Here is a 26,784-nt window from a genome sequence, read left to right on the forward strand (position 1 = left end):
CTGCCGGGAATAGGCTTCGCTTTCATTAGCTCTTAAACTTGTCTGCCTGAAATGTATACGAGCAGACAACCGATCGATACAGCTCACTGGACGGGATCTGTCTACACTTTGCTTCGATTCTTTCCGCTATGTAATGGATACCTTTAACAACTGTTAGTCACGTACTGTACAGCCGTGGACGAAAGAAATGTAAACAAAGATGAGCTTGAACGCACGGACGTAAACATTTTAATTACATTATCTATTGCCACGGTTCATTTATCAATTATTCACAATTATCGCGCACCGGACCAAGATCCCCGTTTTTCCTTCATTGACCAAAGTTTTAAGATGTGTCTTTTCAAAGTTACATGTCCCTGTTCGCTGTTTATGCGGGGCCTATAGTCCCGCTGTGGCGTGCTGTGTCCTGCGCGGCATAATAAAGGGAGGTCGAATCGATCAACTCGAATTACCCGCCAAATCATGGCCGCCAATGGAATCAGGCCGAAAAGCGCCTGCCTAGCAACCGCGACGCCGTTGCGTTGTGGCAACAGACGGCTTGCTGTCGCAATGCTTCCGGCGCCAACTCGGAGTTTCGGAGAGCAGATGGAAGCTCTCTGACACATTCGCTCACTACACACAGCAGGTTCTAGAAAGATACACTTTCTCTTCTCAGAGAGTAGGTGAGCACTTAAAACTAACGAAGACAGTTATCCCAGGCGGGGGCTGAAACTTCATCATGGACTTGGAGCTTAATCGTATGGACTACATTCAGGTGAGTATCGGGTTCTTGCTGGCTGCGCTAATCAGCCCGCGCTGGTCAGTTGAAATGTAATCAGTAAAGCAGTTCACGTAGCTGACAGTTTTCTTATTAACATGAATTAAATCTACTCTATCCTTAGTCAATAATTTTAAGTATTAATTTATGTATTTCGCATTCGCTGTGACGTTCTTGTTAGTAGTACCAGTTAATGGCTTTACTTTTGCGTCAATTTCGGAGATTATTTGATTATTTATAAGTTGAATAAACGCATCCGATACATTTAGACGGTGCATAAGTTCCTTAGCTATTTGTGGAAGTTGTCGCTGTTCGCAAGTCGGTCGGAACACATTTCAAGTGAATACGCTTTCCCGTTAGGTAGCGCTTCCAAATCAAAAAGTGTGTGAAGTCGCGCGGCTTTTTTCTCGCACTGAAGGTTGACGGGACCTGTGCCAATGCTGCTAAAGTACTTCCCCCCTCTTCGGATCCTAAAGGAAGCCAGAAGGTACGTCGTTCCGCACAGATTCTAGCCCCCTCTCAACTTCTCACACTTTCTGCCCTTCTTCCAGATTCAGGTTCGCATTGATTTTTTCAAAGAGTATCGTCTTCCCAGGTTGTCATCGGCAGCCAGTCCGGCGTTCTGCACTGCTTTGGAGTGAACCGGGGCCAGATAGAGGTTGGTGTTCAGCGTATATTGTATTGGAAATGGCACTGTTTAACGCGACCAAACACCACCTGGGCTATGAGCACGCCGCAATGCGTTCCCAATTAATGGAACTGAAGAGTTTTAACGTAAGTGGATGTCTCGTATGCGCGGCCGGAATATACGCGCCGTTGTTACGGCCGGAATTCTCTAGCCCATTTGTGCGCGCTTGAGAAACGGTGTTCATCTTTCTTCTTTTCGGTTGTTTCCCTGTGCTTACTTCCCTCTTATTCTGTAACTGTAACATGTTTACAATATGTTGTTCCTCGTTTGTGCGTGCGTGCGTGCGTGTGTGTGGCGGGGGCGGGGGGGGGGGGGGAGTTCACTCGCCTGCTGCGTTGGAATAATTCGTACAAATACTGCGTTAACCGCCAGGTCGGATATTACCACCTACATGCAAGAGAGAGAGAGAGAGAGAGAGAAGGGGGGGGGGGGGGGTAAGACGGCAGACTGAACAAAGACGAAGGTAAAATTTGCTGCTTGTTTTCATTACTGTTTGCAGGGACAGACAACCGATTTTTGTGGAGTGCATGTCCTCTAGAGCATATGAAAGCCAGCGGTTTATATGCTGGGGTAACAGCTAGGAATTTCTAAATAAACAGGCGAAAATAACTGTCATTTTTGCCCTAACATTTCTGAAGTCTGACAGGTGGCGACACGTCGTCACTACACGTGACACTACCTTACGTGTCCAAAGAACGCCGTCCATTTCAACACCGCATGAAGGAATCGGGCAGGTCGCACATTGCCGTTGTTTTAGCTGGGGACAAGTTTTTAAATACCTGTTTTTATCTCACGTGCAGTTAAAAGTGCGTTGCCACACGGCACATTTTCATGGTTACCGCGGGACACGTACGGCTGGTCGATCTCGACATTCTGATTTTAAAAGTTCTAGGGGCTATCAGCAAGACTGTTTCAGGTGAAGACGTTTTAAATGACGCCCTTTCATTTTTAATAAAGAAAATACAGTAGGATCTCGATAAACGGAAATCGCTTAAACGGAACTGCCGCTTAAACGGAACAGTAGCCTGTAAGTTGGTTGGTTTTGTATTCAGATAATGCAAAAAAAAAAAAACTATCGGTAATCGGAACTAAAATTTACGCGCCACCGTGTAAACGGAACCAGAAATTGAACTTGTTGTGAAACCCGTTGGCATGAGAATCAGCTTTTTATGGTTCCGGCCGTTTCGTTTTTTGTTTTTTTTTCTCCATGTTTGTTTAGCCTCTTTGGCCTCGTAAGCCTCGTCTCGTTGCTGGTCAGCCGTGTTAGCGCAACGAATGCAACATCGCAGTTCTTGTTCCAGTCGTTCAGTCTCGATTCAAGACGCCGAAGCTATAGGGCTCAGCTCCTGCCGCCTCGTACGTGTCATCGTGGTGCTATTCGCACTTTATTACCGCGTTGCCGTCTTCTGAATTCGGAGCTTCGTAAGCACTCGCGTACTCGAGGCCCCTAGCCTCCGTGAAGATGCAGTTGCAAGGACTCAAACAAAAATAATTGACGCATTTTGTAGTGCACAGCGACTCATTGTTGCCAAATCAACTCCGTGAATGCTGTGCCTAAACCTCTTGTAGTTTTCTTGCGTTCTAAAAAAACTATTAGCTACATTCACCTTCTAGTGCTTAGAGTTACATGCAATGGTATTAACAGTGTGCACGCACATAAATTTGCACTTTCACACATCTATCTCAGTAAGCAAAACTCCTGTTAAACGGAACTAATCTTTTCGGTCCCTTGAAGCTCCGTTTATCGGCAGTCTACTGAATACTCGAAAAAAATCGGTTGTCTGTCCATTTAAGCCAGGGCCGTCGTAACGTTGAATTATTTATGTGTTACATAACGTTGCATTTGCACAGGTTAACTGGCTACGCATTTTCTATGAATATCATATTGCTAACTAAACAGGCAACTTTCATAGCCTCAAGCTCAGAACGCTGCCATGGCGTGCACCTTATAGGAAGCATTTCTATGGATGACACGTCTTCGCTCTAAGCGCGCTCCACCGGCGCGCTTATGCCATTTTGCATAAACCCGAGAATGGGCCAACATAGCGCGAATTAATATGACAGCCGGCCGGAGTTAACGGCGGGGTTGCAGCAGAATCTATAACTACGACAAAGAAAGAAATGTGCACCGTGTGCGTGCGCGACGCCCGTTCTTTTTGAAGTGCCCGCCGACCGGAGTGTGCGCTGAGCCGTACATGCCGAACTTCAACTCAACCGGCTTGAGCACATAACTTACCGCATAGGGGATGTTGTAACACGAAATGCAATCCTCTTCTGCCTCGTCGCGACGAAAACCTGCCTATAGGCAAGTGCTTGTGAACGCCGCAAGCCGAAGGTCAGTAAACACCTGGCGGTGGTCGTGTCGAGACGTCCCCGTAACAGAGCTTGGCTAAATAAAGTTTACCTCCTCCTCCTCCTCGAGCTGAACAGGGTGAAATGGAGGGAATCGGAGACCGCACGAGGGTTTTAACGCAGAGTGTGACCATACCTGCGCTTCCAGGCGGCAACCAACATGCCATACCGCCCCACACTCATCACTAACACAAGCCTCAAATGGGCTGCGCCGTCTGCTTGATAGCAAGAGAAAACTTGAGTAACTGGCTTCTCCTCTTCTTGGGCATTTTAAGCTCACGCAATAAACCGCTCTATGTCGTGTGGCAAATTCGGCTGGCGGCTCATGATTTTGCTGGCCGCTCATGGGCGCCCCGGTGACGTGGCCCATGATGCTGTAGTTACCGGCTGCTGAACTCGGCTCAACACCGTCCTCATTGTCTAATGATCTCGCATTCTCTTCTGCCCGGTCTTTGTCAGCTTGATTCCGATGGTGTTATTTTTAAAGCGAATCTTTCAGCCACTCACTGGTGTCGTCTGCAGTCCACCCAAAAACGCACTGCAGGAAGGCCAACTTTCTCTGGCGATGATTGTGGCTGAAGTGAAGAAAAATTCGAACGCTTTTCGAGGTCGGAATCGAAACCATGGGTCCCTCGCGTTATGAAGCCAGCGTCTATCTGATTGCGCTATTCCGGCACTTTTGTCCTTTATTGCCTCTATTTGGCACACAAGTAACAAAAACAAAAAAAAACGATTACAAAGTGCGGAAAGACACCATCGCCACGACGGGCTTTATAGATAGCGATCTGCCCATCGCAGCTTGCGACAATGGTAGCCAGCGTGCCAAAAAAATGACCGCGTAGGGACGGCGCTCCGTCAGTTGGGGCTAAGTTCAATTCTTTGCGTCACTCGCAGTGGGGCCTGCGACTGCTCGCATAAAATGTAGCGGTCGTACCAATCTCTACCAATATTACCGGCCAGCAACGAAAATTCATGTTTAAGTCTACACCCGTTCTCTAGCTTCGAAGCGCCGTAACCTTAAGGGCTACCTATAAAACGCTTGTAGCATCTATATATACAAGTCAACTTAATAATCGTTCTTTTATTTTCTAGAACTCTCGTTCATTTATACATGCGGAAAATTTGTTGACTTACACTTTACGTCGAGGAGCTCTCTTTTGATGTGAAGCTCGTCTATGCACGTGCAAACGTTCACAGGGAAGGCTCGAATTTGTTTAACCAAACCAACAGGGCCAAAAGCACCGTCATTATTGCAGGAAAACAGTTTTTTTTTTCAACTAATGGAGCACTAATCGACGGCAAACCATTTCAGCGGGTGCGGCGTTCTCACCATAACTGGAGCGCCACGCTTGTAGGAGCAAGCCAACGAGGTTGTAATTTTATACAACCTCCTTGGAGCGAGCTTACAATCCCAACAAATGTCAAAACTGGGAATGGCAGCCGTCCCCCATCAATGCGTGCGGTGATAACCACACTTACCTTCGGGATATCCTTTTGAGCCACTGCCGCCCAAGCCGAGGCGATCTGAACCTGTTAAAACCAAATCGGATATACCGCGCGCCTCTACGCAACAAATCCCATTGCGTACGATATGTTCCTTGAAAGTACGATGCAAAAATGTTGCAGGATCTTGCAGCATTTTCTATCTCGAAAGCGTTTCATTTGGCTAGGTCTGTCACCAAGCCTAGCTCCTGCCAAAGATAACCTACAACCTCGCATAAGACCTTTTTCAGCTTCTTTTCAATAACCATTCATGCTGCTGCTACACAGCCTGCACAGAAGCTGAAGGCCAGCCAAAACTGCGCGGGGAAATTTCTGACGCACGTTCGTTTTTATTTCTTTTTCTGTGATACCAAGTAACAATTTCGCGTTACGAAACTCCTATTTGAGCACACCGTCGAGCCCACCGAATGTGTGCACTTCCCCCAGTGTGAATCGGCAAAAGATTGAGCATAGCCAACCAAGATAAATACATAAGAGCAACGATGGAAGGCCGAGCAAACGTGTATACAGCGGTGAAAGGGGGATAAAATGCAGCGTCAGCCGGTGCAGTGGCGTCGGAAGAACTGAAAAAAGCCAAGAAAGCAATGCCACATTCGGCAGGCAGAATCGGCGAGCATGGGAAGGGCGCCATCTATAAAGCCGGTCGGGACCAGCACGTCACTTGCTGGTGTGCCATTGTTAAAAAGACCCAAGCCTTGACACACTTTACAAATCGTTCAACCAGTTAAGTGGGCCTTACACACTCCTAATATGAGCAGTACACTTTGGCAGGCAGAACAACTCTTTTCTCGGCCTCACATCACCATCATTATGGCGAACTGCCATTCGAAATTTCTATAGGCTATGCAGGGCCAGCTATATCAAAAGGCCATACGGGACGCTGCCGTCGTTTTCAACGGCCAAGAGCTTAATTTTGTGGCAATTCAACGGGAAATCCTTTTATGTGTTCTCTGCAAAACGTCCAAAAGGAACACCTCGTCGCAACAGTCTATAAACGCGTGTCTCTGGCTTCCTTCCCAGTAAACTGACAGGACCCCAAGTGGCAAACAAACCTTTTCCGGTCATCCAAATTTTAACATGCGATACTCCTGCGTGGAACTTAAAAAGGATTTGACATGCGGCGGCACGCTGACATGCATATTGCCCTGGTCCTGCTCTGTATATGGATGTGTAAAAATAAACCGGCAGTGTTGCGTCATAAATATCTCTATTCAGCTTCTTTCAGAGCCCGTTTGCCGAATATCCGAAAGAAAACCGGGGAAACAAAAATCTTACCGCAAGTACAACCTCACGTAGGTACACTCTTAATCTCGTTCCATGTAAGTTCCAGTTAAATGGGGCGATCCACATATTTTTATCTGGATCCAAACGAAGAATAACTGGAACGAGAGATATAAGTGGATCTTATCTGGAACTGTCCATTTGTTTTCTTTAGGTTTGTGTTTATTATGTGGAACCGAATAAATGAGGGGATGCGCTGTCGGCCGTTCCAGTTACTGTTCCACTTATGTCCCAGTAAAAATTTTGGACAGTGCTTTTGTATATTTTTTGCTCGTGTCTTGTTCCACATAACTTGTGCGCTGCAGTGAAGTATGCACTGAATCGTGCATTAACTGGAACAATGAACCACATATATATTTGACAAGCTTTGGCGCACAAGCGCACGCACAAGCACTTGCACGCACACGCCCACAGACATAGATACAGACACGAACGCACACCCGCGCACCCACACATACACGCACACATGCATGCAGTCACACACGCACACACGCACGCACCACATAAAATTTAATAAACTTCGTCGATATCTATGGAATTATCTTAGAGCAGTTTACTTATATAAGACGGCTAAGACGTATTTTTAGTGACGTTATTTGACAGAAAAAAATATGTGCACTGCTATAACAACACCGTACAAAGCATGACAGGTGCGAGAAAAGGGTATCTTAGCGAAAATAGAAATTCCACGAACCCCTCTCAGGTTGCCTGCGGCGCTCAAACCGCTTTAGTGAATATCATCTTTTGCTAATTGCAGACGCGCAGTACGTCTGAAATCACCAATGACTTGAATTTGAGAAGGACCAGATGTCCCCAGGTTCTCCTTCTGCGTTTGGGATAGAGCTGTGGTAGTGCTGAAGAATTCATTGGGCTTTTGTGGATACCTCATAAAGAAATATATATAGTTGTTGAGACTATTGCAAGTTCTGCATTTGGTTCACAAAGCGTCGCAGAAACATTGTTTTTTGCTCAATGCTCAGCCATCAGCTCGCTCTGTTGTAGTACGTGCACAATTTTAAGTGCTTTACAGGAACGTATGAATGGCTACAATCTGCTGTAAAATAGGTACTTAGTCCACTTTATTTATGCCCTTATGCGGTATATACATAGTGTTAACCGACTGTGCCGCATTTTACACTGCACGCAGCATGTCACGAATGCAGTTATATATGCTTGGATGTTCGTTAGCATTTTTCGTCTCGTGCATGCTATTAAGGGTGACTCACCTGATCCAATTCATATGGGACTCACTAATTCATGACGCAAATTCATGAGACTTACTAATTCAAAAGCACCATGTACCGATACAAGAAGTTTTACAAATTCACAGAAATGACACTAACAACCTGGTTTGCTTCTTCTAGAAATACAGTAGACCCACGTTAAGACGAACTTGGTTAAAACGAACACTGATTAAGAACCACAACATTTTTCTCTTGTAACGTCCACAATGCAATACACCTCCGCTTAAGACGAATTTCGGATAATACGCATACATTTTTACGGTCCGTTCGGGTTCGTCTTAACGGGAGTCTGCTGTATATCATTTCTTCGCAGAGATAAAAAAAAAAACTAGAAACGCATTTTGGTTTATCCAGTCTTCACTGGAAGGTGCTAGCGGTCTCACCATGCGAGAGTTTTATTTCTTTGTTTCAGTAGAGAAGCGACATATATCTAAAATAAGCAAACTAGGCCGTTGTGAATATCGGTATGTATTTGTAAAACTATTCGTATTGGTGCACGATGGTTTTTAAGTCCGTTGGTCATGACTTAGTAAGTCCGATAGGAATGCTAACATGTGAGTCCCTTTTAATTTCCACAAGCAAAAACAAGAGCCTCTTTGCAAAGAGCGGTTGACTGGGTGAACGGAACTAAACCTAGATATACCACGTGATACCTGCATTATTTTGTATGTATTAATGCTGAAATGACATTGTAATTCCTAATTATGCTGTGCAATAACGGCAAAAATACGCAGAGTTAACTTGGTGTTGTTGTGTCTTGTCATAGTAATTGAAGTTCATTGAATGACCCGCCTTCTCCAGCTGCTTCCCCAGTTGCTGTTTTCCTGTAGTATTGGTGTTCAGGAGGGAAAAGGGCTGGGAAACGAGCCGATGTATTATTACTTACTAATTAGCTGTAAGTAGCTTTATATAACGTGGGTATCTAAGAGCGTCGCAGTATATTTTATTGACTACGGAAAGGCTTGTTGTCAAGAAAAGCAGTAAATGAAGCCACGCCCTTTTGCATTCATTGTAAACAGTAACGGAGAAATTGTCATCCAAAGTTAAGCTCGGATATCGCACGCACTCACGACCCTCCGCGAGAAACAACTTTAGCCAGTACTAACGCGCTAACGCGGCTATTATCTGAGCTTTGTTTCGGCCTCAGCGGGCGTAAACGTCCGCTTAGACGCATACGCCCGTTTTCCGAATCCAATAAAAGCCATCACGTGTGCCGAGTTAGTATGAGTTCTTATGCGGGCGCATCGCAAAAGCCTCCGCGAGAAGGAAAGTACGCCGAAGCCATGAGGAAAAGACCGCCACTCCAGTAGCGCATTCAATGCGCATGCGTCAGCAGCAGCACGGCAGAGCTGTTTTTGCGTTGATTCACGGTACAGTGGGGCTGCAACGGGTACGATGACGACGGATGAAAATCGGGACTGCGTCAACACTTTAAACGACAGCAGCGCTCCCATCTTCCAGGATTCCCTCCGCTAATTTTACGGTCTTCCGCATGCAGCGCCACCAGTGGCACTCCCAAGCGGGTTTCTCAATTGCTCGCGCGATGCGCCTGATATTTACTAAAGAAATTCTCGGTCACGCTGGCGAGAACCGTTAGCGCCGTTAGCAGTTTAAATTGGGTTGATTGCCGCGTGCAACTGCGAATTTTTTCATATCCCTGGGCTGTATTTCCTGCTCGATGATGTGGAGTTTTTCCAGGAGGCGCAAAAAAGGTCAGTGCTGCTTATTTATGTGCTGGTAACTGTTGTTGTTCAGTGACATCCTTGTTAACTGCGTCCGATAAACATACCGCGTCTGTGCCCGTTGTTCGTGTGTCGTTCATGCTTGTGGTCGCGGCGTGTAACATTTTGTGTTGTAAAACGTTTGCAGCCGTAATTTACCAAAACTCCCGTGTTCGTGGGTCACAGTCGGCTGGAAATTTCTGACTGCGTACGTCAGAAGTTCCTGGTTTGCGCGTTTCATGAGTGGATGTTCCCTTACTGTGTGGCTTTGCTTAGTTGTATATTGACGGTAGCTGTGTATGTCTGCGGTAGCGAATCTTCTCGGGTTAGTCGCTCGCGATAATCGCCCGTGCACACGTGTACAACTTCCAAGCAAGTTTGTCGGAGCGCCCGTCCTTAGATTTATTGGTGTTTTTAAAACTTGCCTGGTAATTGCGGCGTTGTGTTAGTCTGATGAGTAGAATGCCATTTACTGTGCTTACCAGACCGGGAGTCTTCGACCTTGCCCGTTGCGCGCAAGGTAGACGCTATTTCGAGTTGTGTTGATGTGCTTTCAAGGCGTCAGCTTACGTTTATCTGTGCAGTGTGTTATGCAATTCCATGTTTCTTCCAATTCCTTTGACCAATTGAGATGATCTATTTTACATTGCCTGAAGTGTAGAGAAATGGAAGGGACAGTGGTTGTCTTAGCAGTACCGCAGTAACAAACGTTTCTTTTGTAGAGGGGAAGAAATATGTGGAAACACGCAGCGGGTATATAGAAAGTGTGCTGCCGTTTCTATGCTGTTAATGTCAGTGGTAACTTGAGACTTCAGGATAATTATCCAATTTCCATAATTAGTGGTTGCTACTTCAGGAACCGCGTTAGAAATAAGCCACTCTTGCATTTTTATGCCGTCCATGTCGGTGGCAACCCGAGAGTCGAAATAATTTCCGACAACGCTCCGGTGATAAGTTCTTGCATCACTATGTGCACCCAACATTAACCCATTTCTGTGCTTCCTTGAACTTAGAAAATATACTGCGAAAGCAGATTGCTACATTCTGTATTCGATCTGTGTAACCTGTCCAGATGCAGACTATGGCTGACTGTGGAGAAATTTGTCTCTACACTGGTAGTTTGCGACAATTGTTTTCCTTTGTCTGAAGAACAGAAATTAAAACGAATTATTTCCACTCCTTACATATACCTGTGAAATCATGGCTGTGGCATTCACTGTGGCTGAAGACATCTTCGGCACGCCGAGGCGTCGTCGTGACAAGTGTGACATTGTGAATGCATTGTGGAAGTCATAAAGCCACGAAAGAGTGCCTCTTGAGTGTTGCGTATTATACAGACGTTCACCACTCCGCATGGAGCAATGACAGGTGAGCCTAAAAATGTTCAAATATTTTTATATTTATAATTGTTTCGCCTGAAAACGTTACCAGGGCTCGTGATGCAAAATAAATTTTAGCACAACTAATCAGGCCTTGTACGAGATCTTGTAGTACTCCCTTCTTAGAGGGAAGCGTAAATTTATGCTTCGATATTTTTATACTGTTTTTATTTCTAGGAAATAGGGCGGACCGGGACTTAAAACAATGGAACAAGGAATGCGTACTGCCATTTTCCTGGTTCTTGAAGGCGTGTGTTCACAAAAAGGAAACACGTGAAAGCCGTTGTACGGGATGAAATCATTGCATTCTACAAGTAAGTACGCACTCCCAGTTCTGGAACTTTGATGGTCCCTTTTTAGGTAGTTGCATTATACGTAATGGCTTGGGAACACCATTTCAGTGACAACTTGACCTGTAGGTGAAAACAACAGTAAGAGCTTTTGGGAACACGTTGGCAAAACTTTCCTGGAAAATCACTCCGAGGAGGCCCTGCCAGGAACGCCTGCATCTTAATTTTAGTTGGGTAAGTTGGCATTTTATTTTTGTGGGACTCAATTTATGGTAGTGTTTATTGAAGCTGGTATTTTATTTTTGCGGGACTGAATTTGTGGTAGTTTTCTTTGTAGCAAAATCTTACTGTTAAGAATAAATCGTGAACTCCAAATTGGGAAATACCTTCACATTCAGCCTGTTTCGGATGCTGCAACATGTGGACAAAAAGACTATTATTTTACATTCAAGTTTTGCAAACATTTTGCTTTCACATTGAGAGTTGCTGCTTTGACAATACGGCGCCACGGCCACGCCCAATGCGGCTGCTTTCCAAAATTAGAGAACTGCCATTGACAGTCTGTGCTAATATTTTGTGTACATTGTTAGCAGCATTCCCAGAAAAGAAACCAAGAAATCGCTGATATTTCAATCAATTACTGTGCTATAAAAGGGGTATCCTAGGCAACTCACTCATTTAAAGCCATCGTCTAACAAAGTTTTCTTGTTCCTTCCTTAAAGGTACATGACGTGGTCCAGTTATTCTCGACGTCCAGTTATTTTGAGAGAAGAGAATGGCAGCGTAAATATTGTCTGCAAGAAACACGTCATGGATTTTCCGCCTGCATTCTCGCATCAAGATGTGGTCATCCTCCTCGCCGTATATTTCATCTTAATCTCCTGAAACTTATGCGACTTTGGAGAGTTCTTGGGACTTTTGCAGAGAGTTCTTGGCCATTTAACAGTGGCCTGGTGTCATTTAAGTTTAAAGCTCTGTTGAAAGACTTGATGTGGTCACTCTACTTGGGGTTTTAAATTATTGTTAGACGTTTAAGCCTATTCGGAAAGATATGTCGTGGTTCAAATGATTGGTAGATGCAAGCGGCATGTCAACTGCAAAAGTGAAGTCGTGCTTTCCTTTGCAATTTTTCATTATTGGCACAAAGCGCAGGCTGCCTTTGCCGCTGCACTGTTACTCTGTTAATGTAGCTAATGGCACTGCACTGTAACGTTTTTATTATTCAAGTGCAGCTCGAAATTTTTTCCATGGCAGTGCTGCTGTTGATGGATGCAAACGTGAGAATAATTATTTACACAGACGGTTTGGGGTTTTATTAATCAATTTTTGTACTGTATCTTAGCTGACACCTAAGCCCTAGAAGAATGCGAAATATACATATTTGGCTTGTAAAAAGTTGTTTACTTTGGACAAAGTTGCATTTCTCGCTTGTTAGAGGCAGTGCTTTGGTCACAAGCATACTGTCGTCATGATAGCAGGGTTTGTATAGCACGCAACTCAATTTTACCTCAGATAAATGTTTCGGCTGGAAAAATGCTTCCAAGTTCGCTTGGTAAAATTGGTCACCTGTATGTTTCAACGCTACCTGGCTTGGTTATTTGGGATGTCTGAATTGTTCTTGAGGGAACTAATAACGTCTTTAGAGTTAGGCTGCTTGATAAATTTTAAAATGCGTAACATGCTCCGAGCTATCTGGTTTGTAAAATTTTGTAAGATTCACACTGGGTGCTATGAGCTTTTTTTTGGATAAGTTATTTTAAATAGCTACAAATTGTCGGGGAAAGAACGCGGCTTCAGTGAAAGGCTTTTTCAGGGCGCGTATATAGTCGGTTTTGGCTACAGTTAGCTTGATATTGATATATGGTGTATGTTTTAGTTGTGCAATAGTGCCACATGCTTCCGGTAATTTTTTCTGTGCAAATGTTAAATTGTTAGTATTGGCTCCGGTGTTCTGTTCCTACATTCTTGCAGGTCTTGTGATAATCCAACCGTGTATGGCTTGTATTTTTGGCTTTTCCCTACAATTTAATAGCAAACTGCATTTTTTGGAACCGGGATGCGTAAACATGGTATGGCAAGCGCTGTGGGTACTTCCGCATTTGCGGTACCTGATTTCATGTCATAAAACAGCATATTTTATGCTCACTGTTGTGTAATGCTTTTTGAGTTACTGCGAGGGTAGATGTACAAGTCTGTTTGTGACGCGGTTGCGCTTAAAGCCATCTTTATTACCCACGTGTTTTTAGCAAAAAAGAATGGTAAATATTAGCAAAAATAGGAAAATGCCACTTAGATCGTTTTGGCCACTTGATATCGTTTTGGTATTTGATCCTGTACGCTGGTCATTTTCTGCCCAAGTGGAAACAGATATGTCTCCGTATCTCAAATGTACGCAATACTACGAGCGAATAAAATGTCCTTAGTGTTTTTAAAAGCATTGTATCAGTGCTAATAGTTGGTTTGGTGTGTATTTTAATGCGAGTCTTGTTTCTTTTACATGCAGCCAAAACCCAGAACAGGATTCGGCGGATGAAGCCAAAGTCTCTGTGTGCCGCTCCAGGTATCTCAGACCAACTTTTATATAGAACTGTGCTCCGATAGGCAACTGTTGGGAACTGTCAGGGACCACACTGCTGCGGCGGTTTCTGTTTTCCAATTGTTGGTATCACTGTGGGCCATATGTCAAGGCTGCGTTAGAATGGTGCTTGCGGTTTCCTTCTGATACCAATGCATCCGCCAGCCTGGCAAATGACCTCAGTTTATACCAACAGGAAAGCAGACATGTTGGAAAAGTGGAGTCCCATAGACAGCTTCTCAACGTCTATCGGAACACCGTTTTATATAAACAGCTGGTCTGAAGGCACCTGGAACGGCGCACCAGATAAATCCATAATCATTTTACCTGGATCAGTGTTCCAGTAACTTACACCACCAGTTTATTTGGAACAGTGATCCGTATATTTTTATTTGGAACGCCGATCCAGGTAATATAGCTGCAAAAATATGTGGTGCACTGTTCCACTTACATTTTCAGGATATGTGGAACACGGTTCCAAATATATAAGTGGAACTTTTTTGCAAAAAAGTTCCAGTTACTAAGTGGATCTTATGTGGATCCAGATTAAGAGTGTAGCCATGAATGCCACCGTCATGAACACAAGAGGTAACAACGAATTCGGAAAAAAAAACTATACCCAGGCGCACTTGTCACACGGTGCGCAAAAAAAAAAACCTTACCATTCCTTCTTGAATAAGTCGAGAAACGCACGCAAGCTTTCTGACATAAAAGTACGTAAACACCTTCGTCCAACCAGCGCTGAAAGTTCGTACCATCGATCGTTGAACCTTCGACTACCAAAATAGCAAACGTAGAACGAAGCCATCCGACGATTTTTCACGCTCTATGTAAACGCATCTGCGAACGATCTAAATGTATACCGGTACGTGGTTTCTAAGATACAGGTACACACTTGTACTCCTTCGCGATCGATGCGTGTATTGTCTTATCTAGAACCGTTCCTTTTTCGCAATTTTCAAGTAGCCGTTTTGACACAGTGGAAGCCCGGTGTCATGCATGTGCCGTGGGTCCAGAGATCTTATCAGAGCTTTTCGGTCGACAAACCTGTCTACGGAGAAATGTATGAGTTTTTGACAGGACGCCATCGGTATCGCTGAGAAAGCTTTCGCTTTCAAAAACGCAGCTGGCGATTACTATAATCCCTAACACTAAAATTTGTGCGCCGCACGAACTGCCTCTTCTCGGTCACGGCGCAAAGTTGCTGCGTCTCAAAAAGTGATCGCGTGATCAGTGAACGCATGGTGACGCGCGCCTGCAGCACGATTCGCAAAAAAAAAAATTTTGAAAAATTTGATAGACGCGATTTGCAACAACACAATTTGCAGCAACATGCTCGACGGCGGTGGCGCCGCGCCGAGCATGTTGTGGCAAGTAGTGTTCAAACCTCCCGCGCAAATGTCACTTATTTCAGCTGAGCCACAGCAAAGGAGGAACGTCTGGCGAAAGTGTGAAGGGGGAGGGCGCTCCTCAGAGGCGACGCATGGGGAAGTGTCAGGGGCATAGATTAAGACATACTGAGCCGTGGCGACGCGCTGGGAGATGACGCCATAGCAGCGCGTTCCGCCCTTCCCCTTAAACTTTCGCCAGCCGCTCCTCCTCTTCTCTTTTTTTTTTTTTTTTGCTTTGGTTGTCTTGTTCGCTCCCTCGGTTACGCGGACATCTTCGCCGCTGCCGCCGCTAAATTACTGTACGGGGCGCCAGAGTGCCCCGCACTAAAAAGTCGCGCACATCACGCAGAAGAAGAAAGCGGTTCACCACCTGACGCAGAAAAAGATGTGCCAGAGAAATACCGCCTAGGCACACTCAACTGCAAAGGTTTGCTCGACTCGTGCACTCCCAGGTGCTGCACCAAATAAAAAAATGTGTGCCCTTTCACTCTGTGAAAAAGTATGACTTGGAAAGCTGGACGCAGTCCACCGAGTGCACGAAACAAAGCACGTTCTCGTGTAATTTGCGATTGAGCATACTTGTTAGCAAATTAGCGGAATGAAACTTGAAATAACACCAGCTTTATTCTTTCGGACAAACATGGAGCTGTCTGTTTGGCTGCATGCAGCGTCGTAGGCATTTTACTGTTTTTGTAACACACCCACCCAAACCGCTAGACCACTGAAAGTTCACCGGACAGGTCGTATCGGACCGTTTGACGTCCACGTTTAAAGCACCCGCCAGCGCAACGGACATTTCATAAGTCAGGGCATGAAAGCTATAGCTGCTATCGAACGCCACTTTGCAAACCAGTGCTCACATAAACCGGCAACCGGGTATGTGTGCGTGCTTAGAAGTGAAAGACACCGTCGAAAATGTCGCTCTGAAAGCTCTTTACGCTGAACAAGTAATAATGACCCACGTCAGCGTTCCAACCGGGAAAGTTGCGGTTCATCCGGGAGGGATTCGCAGCTACTCTAGGAGCTGGAACTTGAGGCAGTAATGGCGGCGTCAGCCTTTTCCGGTGTTTTCGTGCCCATTCGCGTTTCTGTTCGGGCCGACGCTCCTTCAATTACCACTCTTCTTCCTCCAAGCGAACGACATGCGTCCGTCCCACAACGAGTTAAAACCCCTAAGGCGTCGAGCTTTATTTCAGCACACAAAGATGTGAATGTCCGTTTCGCTCCCCCATCGTAAGCATGTTACTGTCGGTGCAACCCACCAATCAAGACTCAAACCGCTCCATCACTGATGGCAGCTGACAGGGCGCATCGAGCCATGAGACTTCCGCGCTTCAATCTCCCACTAGCGAAACGGGCAGGTTATGGGCGGCGGCATGAAGCCCAGCCGTGCCTGCACGCCCCCCTCCATCCACCCCCACCCAGTGCAAGCATAAACCGGCAACCGGTGAGGGGAGCATACTTAGGCGTGAATTACACCGGGGAAAATGTCGCGCGGAAAACCTTTCAAGCTGTAGAAGAACTATGGGCCTTTCAAGCTGTAGAAGAACTGTGGGCTCACGCCGGCGTTCCAACCGGGAAAGTTTATCTTCAACCACGAAGAATTCGCATCACTCGGGGACGTGAAATTTGAGGTGGCAAGGGGGCCGGCGGCGGTTTTCGATCCTTTTTGCGCCAATTCGGGCTTGCGTTGATTATCCGCAGTCATCTGATAACGGCGCTATACCACCGTTGCCAGCCGATTGTGCAATTTGTGAACGAGACATTGTGAAAGAGACATAACACTTGTGAAAGAGGGGTCGGCAGTGGCAAGGAAGACACCAGTAGCGGCGCCATGCAAAGCGGCTTCGCTAGAATAAAAAACTTGAGGGGTTAGACATATACTGCTTCCCAGTAAGAACAGCAAACTCCCTCGGTAAACTTTGCGCGTTGGCACGCGGACAATGCAAAGCCTGCATCGCGCACCAAGTTTTTGACACAAAGAACTATATATAGTCGCACATGCGAACACAGACAGCTGCATCCCTGCCCCCTTTTCTAGTTTATTGAGGATTTCAATGTGCCTGCCTCCGCCAGAACGGATCACTGTCGCGATAATTTACCACGTCACACGGACCTGTCCCGAAACTAAGACAGTGCCCGTGAATGACAATCCAACGATCGAACAGTAAAATCCGTGCTGTCCAGCTCGACCCTGGAAGATCAGCGCAGACTGGTCGAGAGGGACCGGGCGACTGCCATAGCTACAGGGTCTCTTGAATGAAAGCTCCTCTCACTTGGGAAGACGAAGATCTATTTTTGGCCGCCAATAAAGTTTTCCTCCTTCTCCTCGTCGGGGACACCTAAGTATTTCACTGGCGTGTCTACCCAGCTAACTTCTGCGAATATATACACGGCTTCCACAACCAGCTGCCGTGCCAGAAACCGAGACACTTTTCCGAATTGGCGCTGCTGCCTGTGTAGCGGCAAAACCTTGTAAGAATTATCGCTTACGCTTTCATGGATACTTGTGTCCTGCCAAAACAGAGCAATATCATCTGCGTAGGCGAGGACGCGACTTTACAAGACGCTAATGTGCCATTCCGGCACGGTCGAAGCAGTTTGGATTTGGACAGGGGTGCGTGGAAGTGCAAAATTAGACAGGAAATACACCCCTCCCTCAAACGACAACGATGGTTGAACGCTGGGGAACTTGCCATGGAATGCCCGTATCGGTAAACACTAAAACAGCACAATCGCAGTGCAGTGAACGGCCACGATAGATAACACGTGTTCGCATAAAGAGTGCACAGTCTTAAGTCATACCAGAGTCCTTCAATGCTTTACTGGTCACGAAACTTCGGCGCTCGCTTCATATAGGGACCGCGCCCGCCACTACAGGCGCCACCGCCGCTCGAAGGTAATCCAGCCGCCGCGCGTGCGGCGTATTTGCCAGCTCTTGGCGTGCAAGCGTTCGCTGCTTTTGGTGTCTGCGCGCTGATTAAGTGTTTTTTTTTTCGTAGTAGTTAGCGATGAATAGTCCAATAATTGTGTTTATCACCTGCCTCCAATGGGGTTTTATTTTTCGAAGTAAGTTACCGTAGACGTCGGCCGCGAACGGCAACGGCTTCTGTGTGCTCTGGCACAAGCGCTGCGCTGTCGTGTTTACGGATTTTTAAATCTATATTGCTTCTTTTCTTAAAGCAAAGTTGTAAATACCACACATACGGTAGCTTTGTAGTGACGGACTGCTGCGGGCCTATCGATAATACAATAAAAAACTGAAAGAAACCAAGTACGCGTCGTTCAGACTACGCTTAATGAATCCGTTGATTGCTCTGTAATGCACAGAACGCTAAAAGAAATAGCCCAATGGTATTGTCGTTTCGGTGAGTGGGTACATACTTGAGAACATCTAAAAACTCTGCAGAAACGCGAAGGATCAAAACACGAAGAGATATATGTTACTCCATGTATCTCTCTGCTTCCACGCTTTGCAATCCTTGCAAAAACAGGAAGCGAAAAAAGGACAATGAAACTGATTTTATCACACGCAACAAAAAATTTCTATGTTACGAAGGGAGACAAAAGAGCGTGGTCCAGCGTACAAAAATTTATTTTAGGGGCGAAGCTCCTTAAGTCATGGGTATGTCCATCCCTTGTGTCTCGTGGTACGTGACCGCCGCATACGTTCGGAGATGTCAAAGTGGGCCGCGTTGCACGCGCAAGAACCGGCTGCAACCGGCAGCGCAAACTCGGCACCGGGAGCGCGAGCTTGTCTGTGTTCGCCAACGGAGGCGCGAGCGCACGTGCACTGCGAGGGGGAGATCACGCAAGAGATCACGCCACGAACGCAGGCAGTCGTTCTCGGAGATCGAACGAGACGCAAGGACCTTTGCTCGTTTCCTCTCGTCTTGTTCGGGCACAAGTTCGCCCTAAATAAAAGTTCTTTCTTTACCGTTGTGTCCCATCCTACGTGACAAATTGTGGTGGAGGTGCGGGGTAGTCCTCGATGGCGCGGGGTCTTTCACCAGGTCTGGGCCTGGGAGCATTGACTCCGAAAATAAAAGTTGATTTGTACAATGTACGCACACAGTCTTACGTCTTTCTTAATGATGTAATGGGCGAACTTTCACGGGAGAGTTACGGTTGCCGATGATCTCCCCCTCTCGATCGCTTCGCCCCACTTATCATCATTCATTCCGTGGATATGGCGTGGTCCAGCGTACAAAAATTTATTTTTTCGCGCTGCGATGTGCAGCACACGGAGGAAACAGAATATTCCCACGTAGCCAAGAACGACGCAAAGCTTTTCTGAACGCAGCGAGCTAGCGATCTCCTGTACTACAAAAGACTAGAATGAAACACAAACGTCTAAGAAGCAGTCCGCAGTGTGACGTGAACAGATGAACGTCGATAAAGTGAGTTGCGCGGCGTTTCCTATGCATGCATTGGAATGTTATTGCATGCATTGGAACGTTATGCATGCATTGGAACTCTTGGAACGTTATTAATTTCAGATCCATGGAAATAGGATCGAGAACATTGTTGAAGAAACAAAAAATCAAGTTAGCGACAAGGTGGTACCCTTTCCATATCAAACAATATTGCCCGATGGGACGTATGACAAAAAGAGCACACGGGCGCTCCGGTTGAAACGCCAGATAAGAAACCGGAATCGGCCACGCGCGGTTACAAAACAAACAAAACGAACCCTAAGGGATAATTCGCGGAAATATGAAAAGTAAAAGCACAAGGATGTCCCAAAGCTTTTTTCCACGCGAGCCTGAGCGCAAGGTAATACAAGTTTGCAAACAGGTAATGAAGCACCGCTACAACCTGACTGATATGACAAAAATCCGGCTTTAAGTTAGACTTGTACAATTCTAGGCCCACAATGCTCTCAAAAGGGTACATTGCTTTTTCCATTCTCACACACAGTGCATTTCCACACACTGTCGCACACTTATAATCGAAGCTGAAATCTCCCGTTGCTTGCCTTGGAATGGCACCCCTCCATTTCTCACACAGCTGCCCGTTGCTCGGTCAACAGAAGAAGGAAACATTTTCTGTGGTATCGTTGTACAAGGAACGACAGCCCGGGACGCAACACATGTTCGGCATCGTCGTTGCACTACTTAAGTTGCATCACAAGAGCGCGATATGCACGTTACATTTTTTTCCCGCACAAAACAAACACAACTCGCCGCGGCTCCGCCGTTCGAGCCAGCGCAACGCCGCCCGAGGAGTGACCTCAGTGAGAGGGTGGCGCCACCGCGCGGCGGCCAAATGCAGCATATGAAGCTCTCCCATTGAGTTACGGAGCAGTTTCGTGACCAGTAAAGCATTGAAGGACTCTGGTCATACTTAGCAATAAACATTGCGCAATATACAACTCGCTTCTGGGTCAACAGGTTCGTTTGGTGTTGGACTTGGTTTTGGAAAGCTTAGCGTTCCACCATCGTTGTCGTTTCGATGGAGGGGTAGTTGATTTTACAATCAGTTGCGAATGAGATGAGGTTGGGGACGGGAAAGCCTGGACGGTGACAGATGAAGCCTGACACGTGGCATGAAATTAATCCTTTCGGAGGGATTAACGGCTTAAGGAATCCCACGCACTTCCGTTGCATATTTCGCGACGTGAATGCCCTTTTTGTAAACGTGCAACACCGAGGGCTTTTATGTGAGCACGAATTAGTACCATGACACCTTTGTGAAACGAATGCAAAAAAAAACGTGTGCTGCGTAAAACTACCACGTATGTAGGTTGGTACCTGATTTCGTCAAAACTTTCAGCGCATAATTAAGTAGAAGCAATCAAAAAATTATTTTTGTTAAATCAATGTACCTGACACAAAAAAACAACAAGAAGCTTGGTACACGAGGTTTCCACTTCTGATACCAAATTCTAGAGTCATGGGGCGATTTTTCAGAGCAAATGGCTTGGGATTTTAAGAGATCTGAGGTGAGGAGAAAGCTGGTGGTACCTGGCTTCCGTATTTGCAGAACTTTACATAGAAAGAAATGAGAAAAGTAGAGTGGTTCTGAGCTTTAAAATAAATCATGAGCGGCACCTAGTTAAGGAGACGCCTGTAGCAGGAATTAAAATTATTTTTATAAAAATAATATCAATCCGCTCTTCTGTCCAGCTCACACAACGTCAGAAATCTCACCGCGATAGCAATATGGGGCCTGAAATACGCCAACTATGCTAATGCCCCTGTACACACTCTGAAAGATTTTTTGTTGCATAGATGACTGTATTGCTTCCGTAATCTGTACTATTCTGTTACTCTGCATTTTATATATTATCTGTTTTATGTGTTTTGAGCTAGTTTGTATGTGTAGTGCATGTGTCCATTTGATCTTTCCTTTTCTGCCCATAGCTGTGTATATCTTTGTATCATTGAATTAGGGTTGTGCTAGTAATGTGCCACAGATTTTTTTACTTTATATTCCGTTAAGCGGAGTTTTTATCTTTCACTTGTTTTTAGTTACTTGTGGTTTAGTTTTTGCTGCGTTCGGCGAATTTTTTGTATTTTGTAATAATAATTCGGCAGTCCCGTTGCAGTCTTCTTAAGGTACCATCGTCTGTGTATTAACTTGTGTTCTAACACTGTTGGAAGTAACAAAAAAAAAAGTAAACTGAAACGGAAACTGAACGTCCACATTTCGTTTGATGACGTACAAACGGAGACACCAACCAAAATAAACTCAGAAAAACTTTAATAACTTAAAAAAACAACCAACAAGATGCTTAGGCTTCGCTGCGGAAGCCTTGTTCACAACAGTTTTGTGAACAACGCTTCCGCAGCGAAGCCTAAACGTCTTGTTTGTTGTTTTTAAAGTTTTTAATGTTTTTAGCAGTTTCTTTTTGTTGGTGTCTCCGTTTGTACTTCAACATGTCTCCCGACCAGACGGGCTTCCGTAAAACCCTCGACTTCACATTTCTTTTGTACACCGCTGGGCTCAATCATCTGCGCGGAAACACCAAGACTGTAGAGAATTAAGATGTGACGGATGCAAGCCTCCTGCGGGCGCGTCATCTCTCCACCCCGGCGTGTCCAGAATGCGAGTGCGCAGTATCTAGGCATCCTGTCCATAGCAACGCCAATCACACGGTTTCCTCCACTGGACGTTTCTCGCGCAGACGGTGTTCAAGACACTTCCGGGAAAGAGCGTCGGCTGTGTCCAATTGGGCGGAGCCGTGGGAAGCGCCCAGGACAAGATTTTCGTGGCGTCTGGCAACGAAGTCACCGGCTACACCCGCAAGGGAAAGCAGTTCCTAAAGTTCGACACCAACATCACCGACACGATACGCTGCATGTGAGATATGTATTGCGCAGCTTCCGGCTGCCTCCTATACCAGCATATTTGCACCCTTTGTTTAATACCCAAACCATAGAGTGCTGTGGTGAACACCCTAATCGGGCATAAATACCAATCAGCCCCATTTGGGCTGCTGTTGAACCCTTTTAAACGGTTGTTTACACCCTTTATTCTGAAGCACCCTCATGTTAGGGTGCCAGATTGAAATTTGGGTGCTTAAGAGGTAAAAAAAGGGTGTCAAATGTTGAATGCACCCTTCGAGCACCCGTAAGGGTGCAAAAATGTTTAGTGTGTAAATGGAAGTTCTTCGGCGGGGGCTCGCTTTTATCGAAGTGTGTAGAACATGCGAAGACAGGGGCCACCTCTCCCGCTCATTTTGGGATCGAGGATAGCAGTTCTGAACGACCTCGCGCCAGATTTCATGCGTTTATTTTGTTTCAAAAGTCATATAAAGAGGGTTTAGCCGAACGCGGTAGCTTTTTTCCCCAGTTGTGGTGTCTGGTGTCCCCAACGTTTTGGCCTTGTACACATCAAAACAGTCCCCGCTATTGTTAACGGAGACAGTTTAAAGTGCATTGAGAACGTCAAAAGGCAATCCTTAGCTCAAAACGCTGTTGGAGGTTACCGCTGCAACAGCCCTTTCCACCAGCCGAAGATTGGCGCGGGGTCCCAGAGGGCCCATTTCGAGAACCCCACGAGTCGCACAAGCCTTCGAATCAAAGCCTATAGCTTTGAAGACTAATACCAGGTCTAGGCTAATCGTATTACCACTGACGTTTAAAGTACGGGCAAACACTGTAAGGGATATCCAAATCAGTCACATGCCATATGGGAATGTACTTACAATACTCCAAGCGTACCTGACTAACGCACTCCGACGCAGCTGTCATATCCCATTGACCCGACCCGGCTGACTCCCACCTGCTCATTCGAGCAACAGCTAGCTTTAGTGCGGTGCGTTAAAAACACCCTAGCGCAGAGTTTAGCATTGATGGAAACGACCTGTATTAAGGTAGACTGAACCGCTGTTATACTCGGGTACAAGTTAAGAGCGGCAACGGAAGCTGCCGCTGTGCCTCATCACCGCAGCCGGATGTTACTCGGCGCGGCGCAAGTAGTGTGTCACTGGGAATATTTTGAACACGGCACGAGTCATTTGCAGGATTTTGTGGACTTAATATGCTTTTAAATTACTGCAGCGACGGCAAACAAAGGCAGACGATATCACGCATTCATAGCAATGTCCTTTCAAAGCGCGCGCGCCCGTTGACATCCGGGTCCGTCGCTTAGGCGGAGCGATACCGTACATGAGCTATTGCCGCTCACTTCTTCCCGAGTATACCTCTCTCTCTCTCTCTCTCTCTCTCTCTCTCTCTCTCTCTCTCTCTCTCTCTCTCTCTCTCTCTCTCTCTCTCTCTCTCTCTCTCTCTCTCTCTCTCTCTCTCTCTCTCTCTCTCTCTCTCTCTCTAAACTTTTGAATTGCCGTCGAGCTCGCGAGTTCACGTATCCGCTAAACGGTCCCCTGGCGGTGCTCCCTGCAGGAGCGTTTGCGGAAACGACCTGATGGTGTGCGGGGAGTACGTGTACAACCACTACTTCGAGTGCCAGGACAAGAACTACTTCCTGTCCAGCGGCAGGATCAACGACATGATCCTGCTCCCCGTGGAGAAGCTCCGCACCCTGGTGCCTGTGCTCGCCTGCCAGGACAGGCTCCTCAGGGTGCTCAAGGTATCGGCTGCTTTAGTTCAGAGCCGCAAGGATGCGGCTGTATAGGATACCTACTGGCTTGAAATGCTGGCTTAGGGAGGACTCACTGTTAGTCGATCATGTGCTACGCCGCAAATAGAAAGAACACCTGGCCTTACCAAACGCTGGAAGAAAGCTTATTGAAGAGGGTTTAACAACTTGAAACCTTATCGTTTCGACATCATGCTTATGAGCTGGGGCATATGATAGAATTCACATACTGCCGCAAACCATGTACGGGTTTGTTTATTTATTATTTGCTTTTACCGCCCGGCCGCGCCCGTCTCTTTTATCTGTGTCCCGAGCGAAGCGCGTATTCCATTCTTTATTTTTATGCTGCACAGGCTATCTCATTCAGATAAGGAGACTGTTTAGACCTAACGTCACTAGCGTAGAATAATCTTCCTTGATCTACAATGTTCTGGATGTGAATCGACGGTTCGAGAACCACGCGCGCCGAAAGATAAAAAGCCTGCAGAGCAGACGTCGCGGCGTTAGACTCGCCGACGCTCGTTAGCGCACGTCACTTTGTTGACTGCTGCTTCGCCGCCTGTGTATTCTTTGAGTTTTTAGGGACAAGTTCGCTCCAATAAACTTATTTCCCTTGTAGACAACTGCATCGTCTTTGGCTTCATTACAATACTATCAAATTCGACCTTGGTAATAGTGACTGTTGTAGTTTTGTGCGACGACAGTGTTTTGCCTGCTCTAAGGCAGTAATCTGGGGCAGGATTCACAAAGCAGTTTCGATACGCATTATACACCCACACCCACACACACATATATATATATATATATATATATATATATATATATATATATATATATATATATATATATATATATATATATATATATATATATATATATATATATATATATATATATATATATATATATATATATATATAGAAAGATAGGTCGGCAGTCTACAATGCCAAAGGAGGCATAGGGGTGTGGTTAGGCTCTTTTCTGTTTCACTACGGTTAATTAAGTAAACATTTTTTTTAAATGTACAGAAGAAAGAAAGAAAGAAAAACACGCGCCCAGAGTGGGGACCGAACCCACGCCTTTCGATTACATGTCGAATGCCTTACCAATTCGGCTATCTGGGCGACTGTGTTCTCCTTCACTTTCTGGGCTATTTATATTTACTAGAAGTGTATCTGACGCTTGAGGGTGGTAGCCAGCGCCACTCTGACTACACGGGGAGAAGGGGACCTTCTTTTCAACCCCCGGGGCGTGACTCGAACGTCTACAGCCTGTCATGAGCGAAAAAAATGTTTACTTAATTAACCGTAGTGAAACAGAAAAGAGCCTAACCACACCCCTATGCCTCCTTTGGCATTGTAGACTGCCGACCTATCTTTCTGTATTTCCTCAACGAGCCCCTCATTTCCTTACTATATATATATATATATATATATATATATATATATCCTTCAAAAATATATCCTTCTTTCTCTCTCTCTCACTCTATCTATCTATCTGTCTCTGGAATTTCGGAAATGGCAAATGCGGAAAATTACAACTGCCACTCATCGCTACGGAGGTGGTACGGGCATGCCGTGAAAGTATTCGACACTTCGTCATTAACAGCTGTCATACTCATTGTCTAATCTGCGACATCTGCGAGCGGTTCGATTTCTTAGCATCATTCTCACGACGACTTACCAAATCGAGAAAATAATAATGAGCAGGTAGGCAAGAGAAAGCTACATGACTCCTGTCCTTTAAATCATAATTAACTGCCGTTGGTGTGACTTTATGAATGCAAGTACTTCCGTCTTTCTCCCGCAGGACTCCAGTGTCAGCTTGAAATCGAAGTGTCAGGACCTGCAACGGCCCTAGCGCTTTTCCAAGGGGACGGAGGTAGGCTTTTAAACACGCAAACGAAGATATATAAGGACATAATAGTGCGCATTTATCGCATCCAGTTCACACGGAGTTTATAGCATACTGCGAGTCTGAATTTAAGTCCGATGTTGTCTCCATCTCTTTCTCCCTCCCTCCCTTCTCTCTCTCTCCCCCTCCCCCCTCTCTCTCTCCCTCCCTCCCCCTCCCTTCTCTCTCTCTCTCTCTCTCTCTCTCTCTCTCTCTCTCTCTCTCTCTCTCTCTCTCTCTCTCTCTCTCTCTCTCTCTCTGCCTCCTTAGGGCCAACCGGCAAGGACGTCTTGTACGGTACGAGTGACGGGAAAGTTGGCCTCATCTCTGTCGACAAGTAAGAGGCTCTCAACGAGAAAAATATGCAGTTCTTGCTGAAGTGGAACTCGCAATTTTAAGTTGGGGTTTTTTAATGCCCATGAATACTAACAGAGCGCAAAGACGAGGTACGAAGAAAGAAGCAACAGGACGAAATTTCATTGAAGAGCACATTAAATATAAACTAACAAAGGCCGAGTTGCGCATGGAAGAAGACCGTTCACACGTGGGCAATACCGTGCCTTTTTTTTCTCATTATTGGGTATCAGCGACAATCACCAACTAAATATTGCAAGTTAAGAGCAGGATATCAAGTTGTATTTATGCAGCCCTGCACCAACTCGCCA

The 26,784-nt window shown here is 45.8% G+C and overlaps 1 protein-coding gene and 1 long non-coding RNA gene across 3 annotated transcripts in view; both read left to right on the forward strand.

Moving 5' to 3' along the window:
* The first annotated feature begins 333 nt into the window (after nt 1–333).
* The window catches only part of LOC144173302 (BBSome complex member BBS7-like), a 48,071-nt gene continuing 21,620 nt past the window's right edge, over nt 334–26,784 (forward strand). The window contains exons 1-7 of one of the 2 annotated variants that reach the window (XM_077701783.1): nt 334–754; nt 1,176–1,244; nt 1,353–1,415; nt 22,311–22,486; nt 24,031–24,226; nt 26,044–26,107; nt 26,390–26,456. In XM_077701783.1, coding sequence (XP_077557909.1) covers nt 719–754; nt 1,176–1,244; nt 1,353–1,415; nt 22,311–22,486; nt 24,031–24,226; nt 26,044–26,107; nt 26,390–26,456 — 671 coding nt within the window. In that variant the 5' untranslated portion in view covers nt 334–718. The remainder of the gene's footprint in view (nt 755–1,175; nt 1,245–1,352; nt 1,416–22,310; nt 22,487–24,030; nt 24,227–26,043; nt 26,108–26,389; nt 26,457–26,784) is intronic. The other variant, XM_077701782.1, reaches the window with a different exon arrangement.
* LOC144174671 (uncharacterized) lies at nt 9,726–13,893 on the forward strand. The gene is made up of 4 exons (XR_013323507.1): nt 9,726–10,914; nt 11,103–11,239; nt 11,327–11,449; nt 11,938–13,893. It is a non-coding gene; the product is annotated as an uncharacterized LOC144174671 (long non-coding RNA).

Source organism: Haemaphysalis longicornis, unplaced genomic scaffold (genome assembly GCF_048455015.1).
Source record: "Haemaphysalis longicornis isolate Haplotype H1 unplaced genomic scaffold, Haemaphysalis longicornis Haplotype H1 scaffold_3, whole genome shotgun sequence".
Classification (NCBI taxonomy): domain Eukaryota; kingdom Metazoa; phylum Arthropoda; class Arachnida; order Ixodida; family Ixodidae; genus Haemaphysalis; species Haemaphysalis longicornis.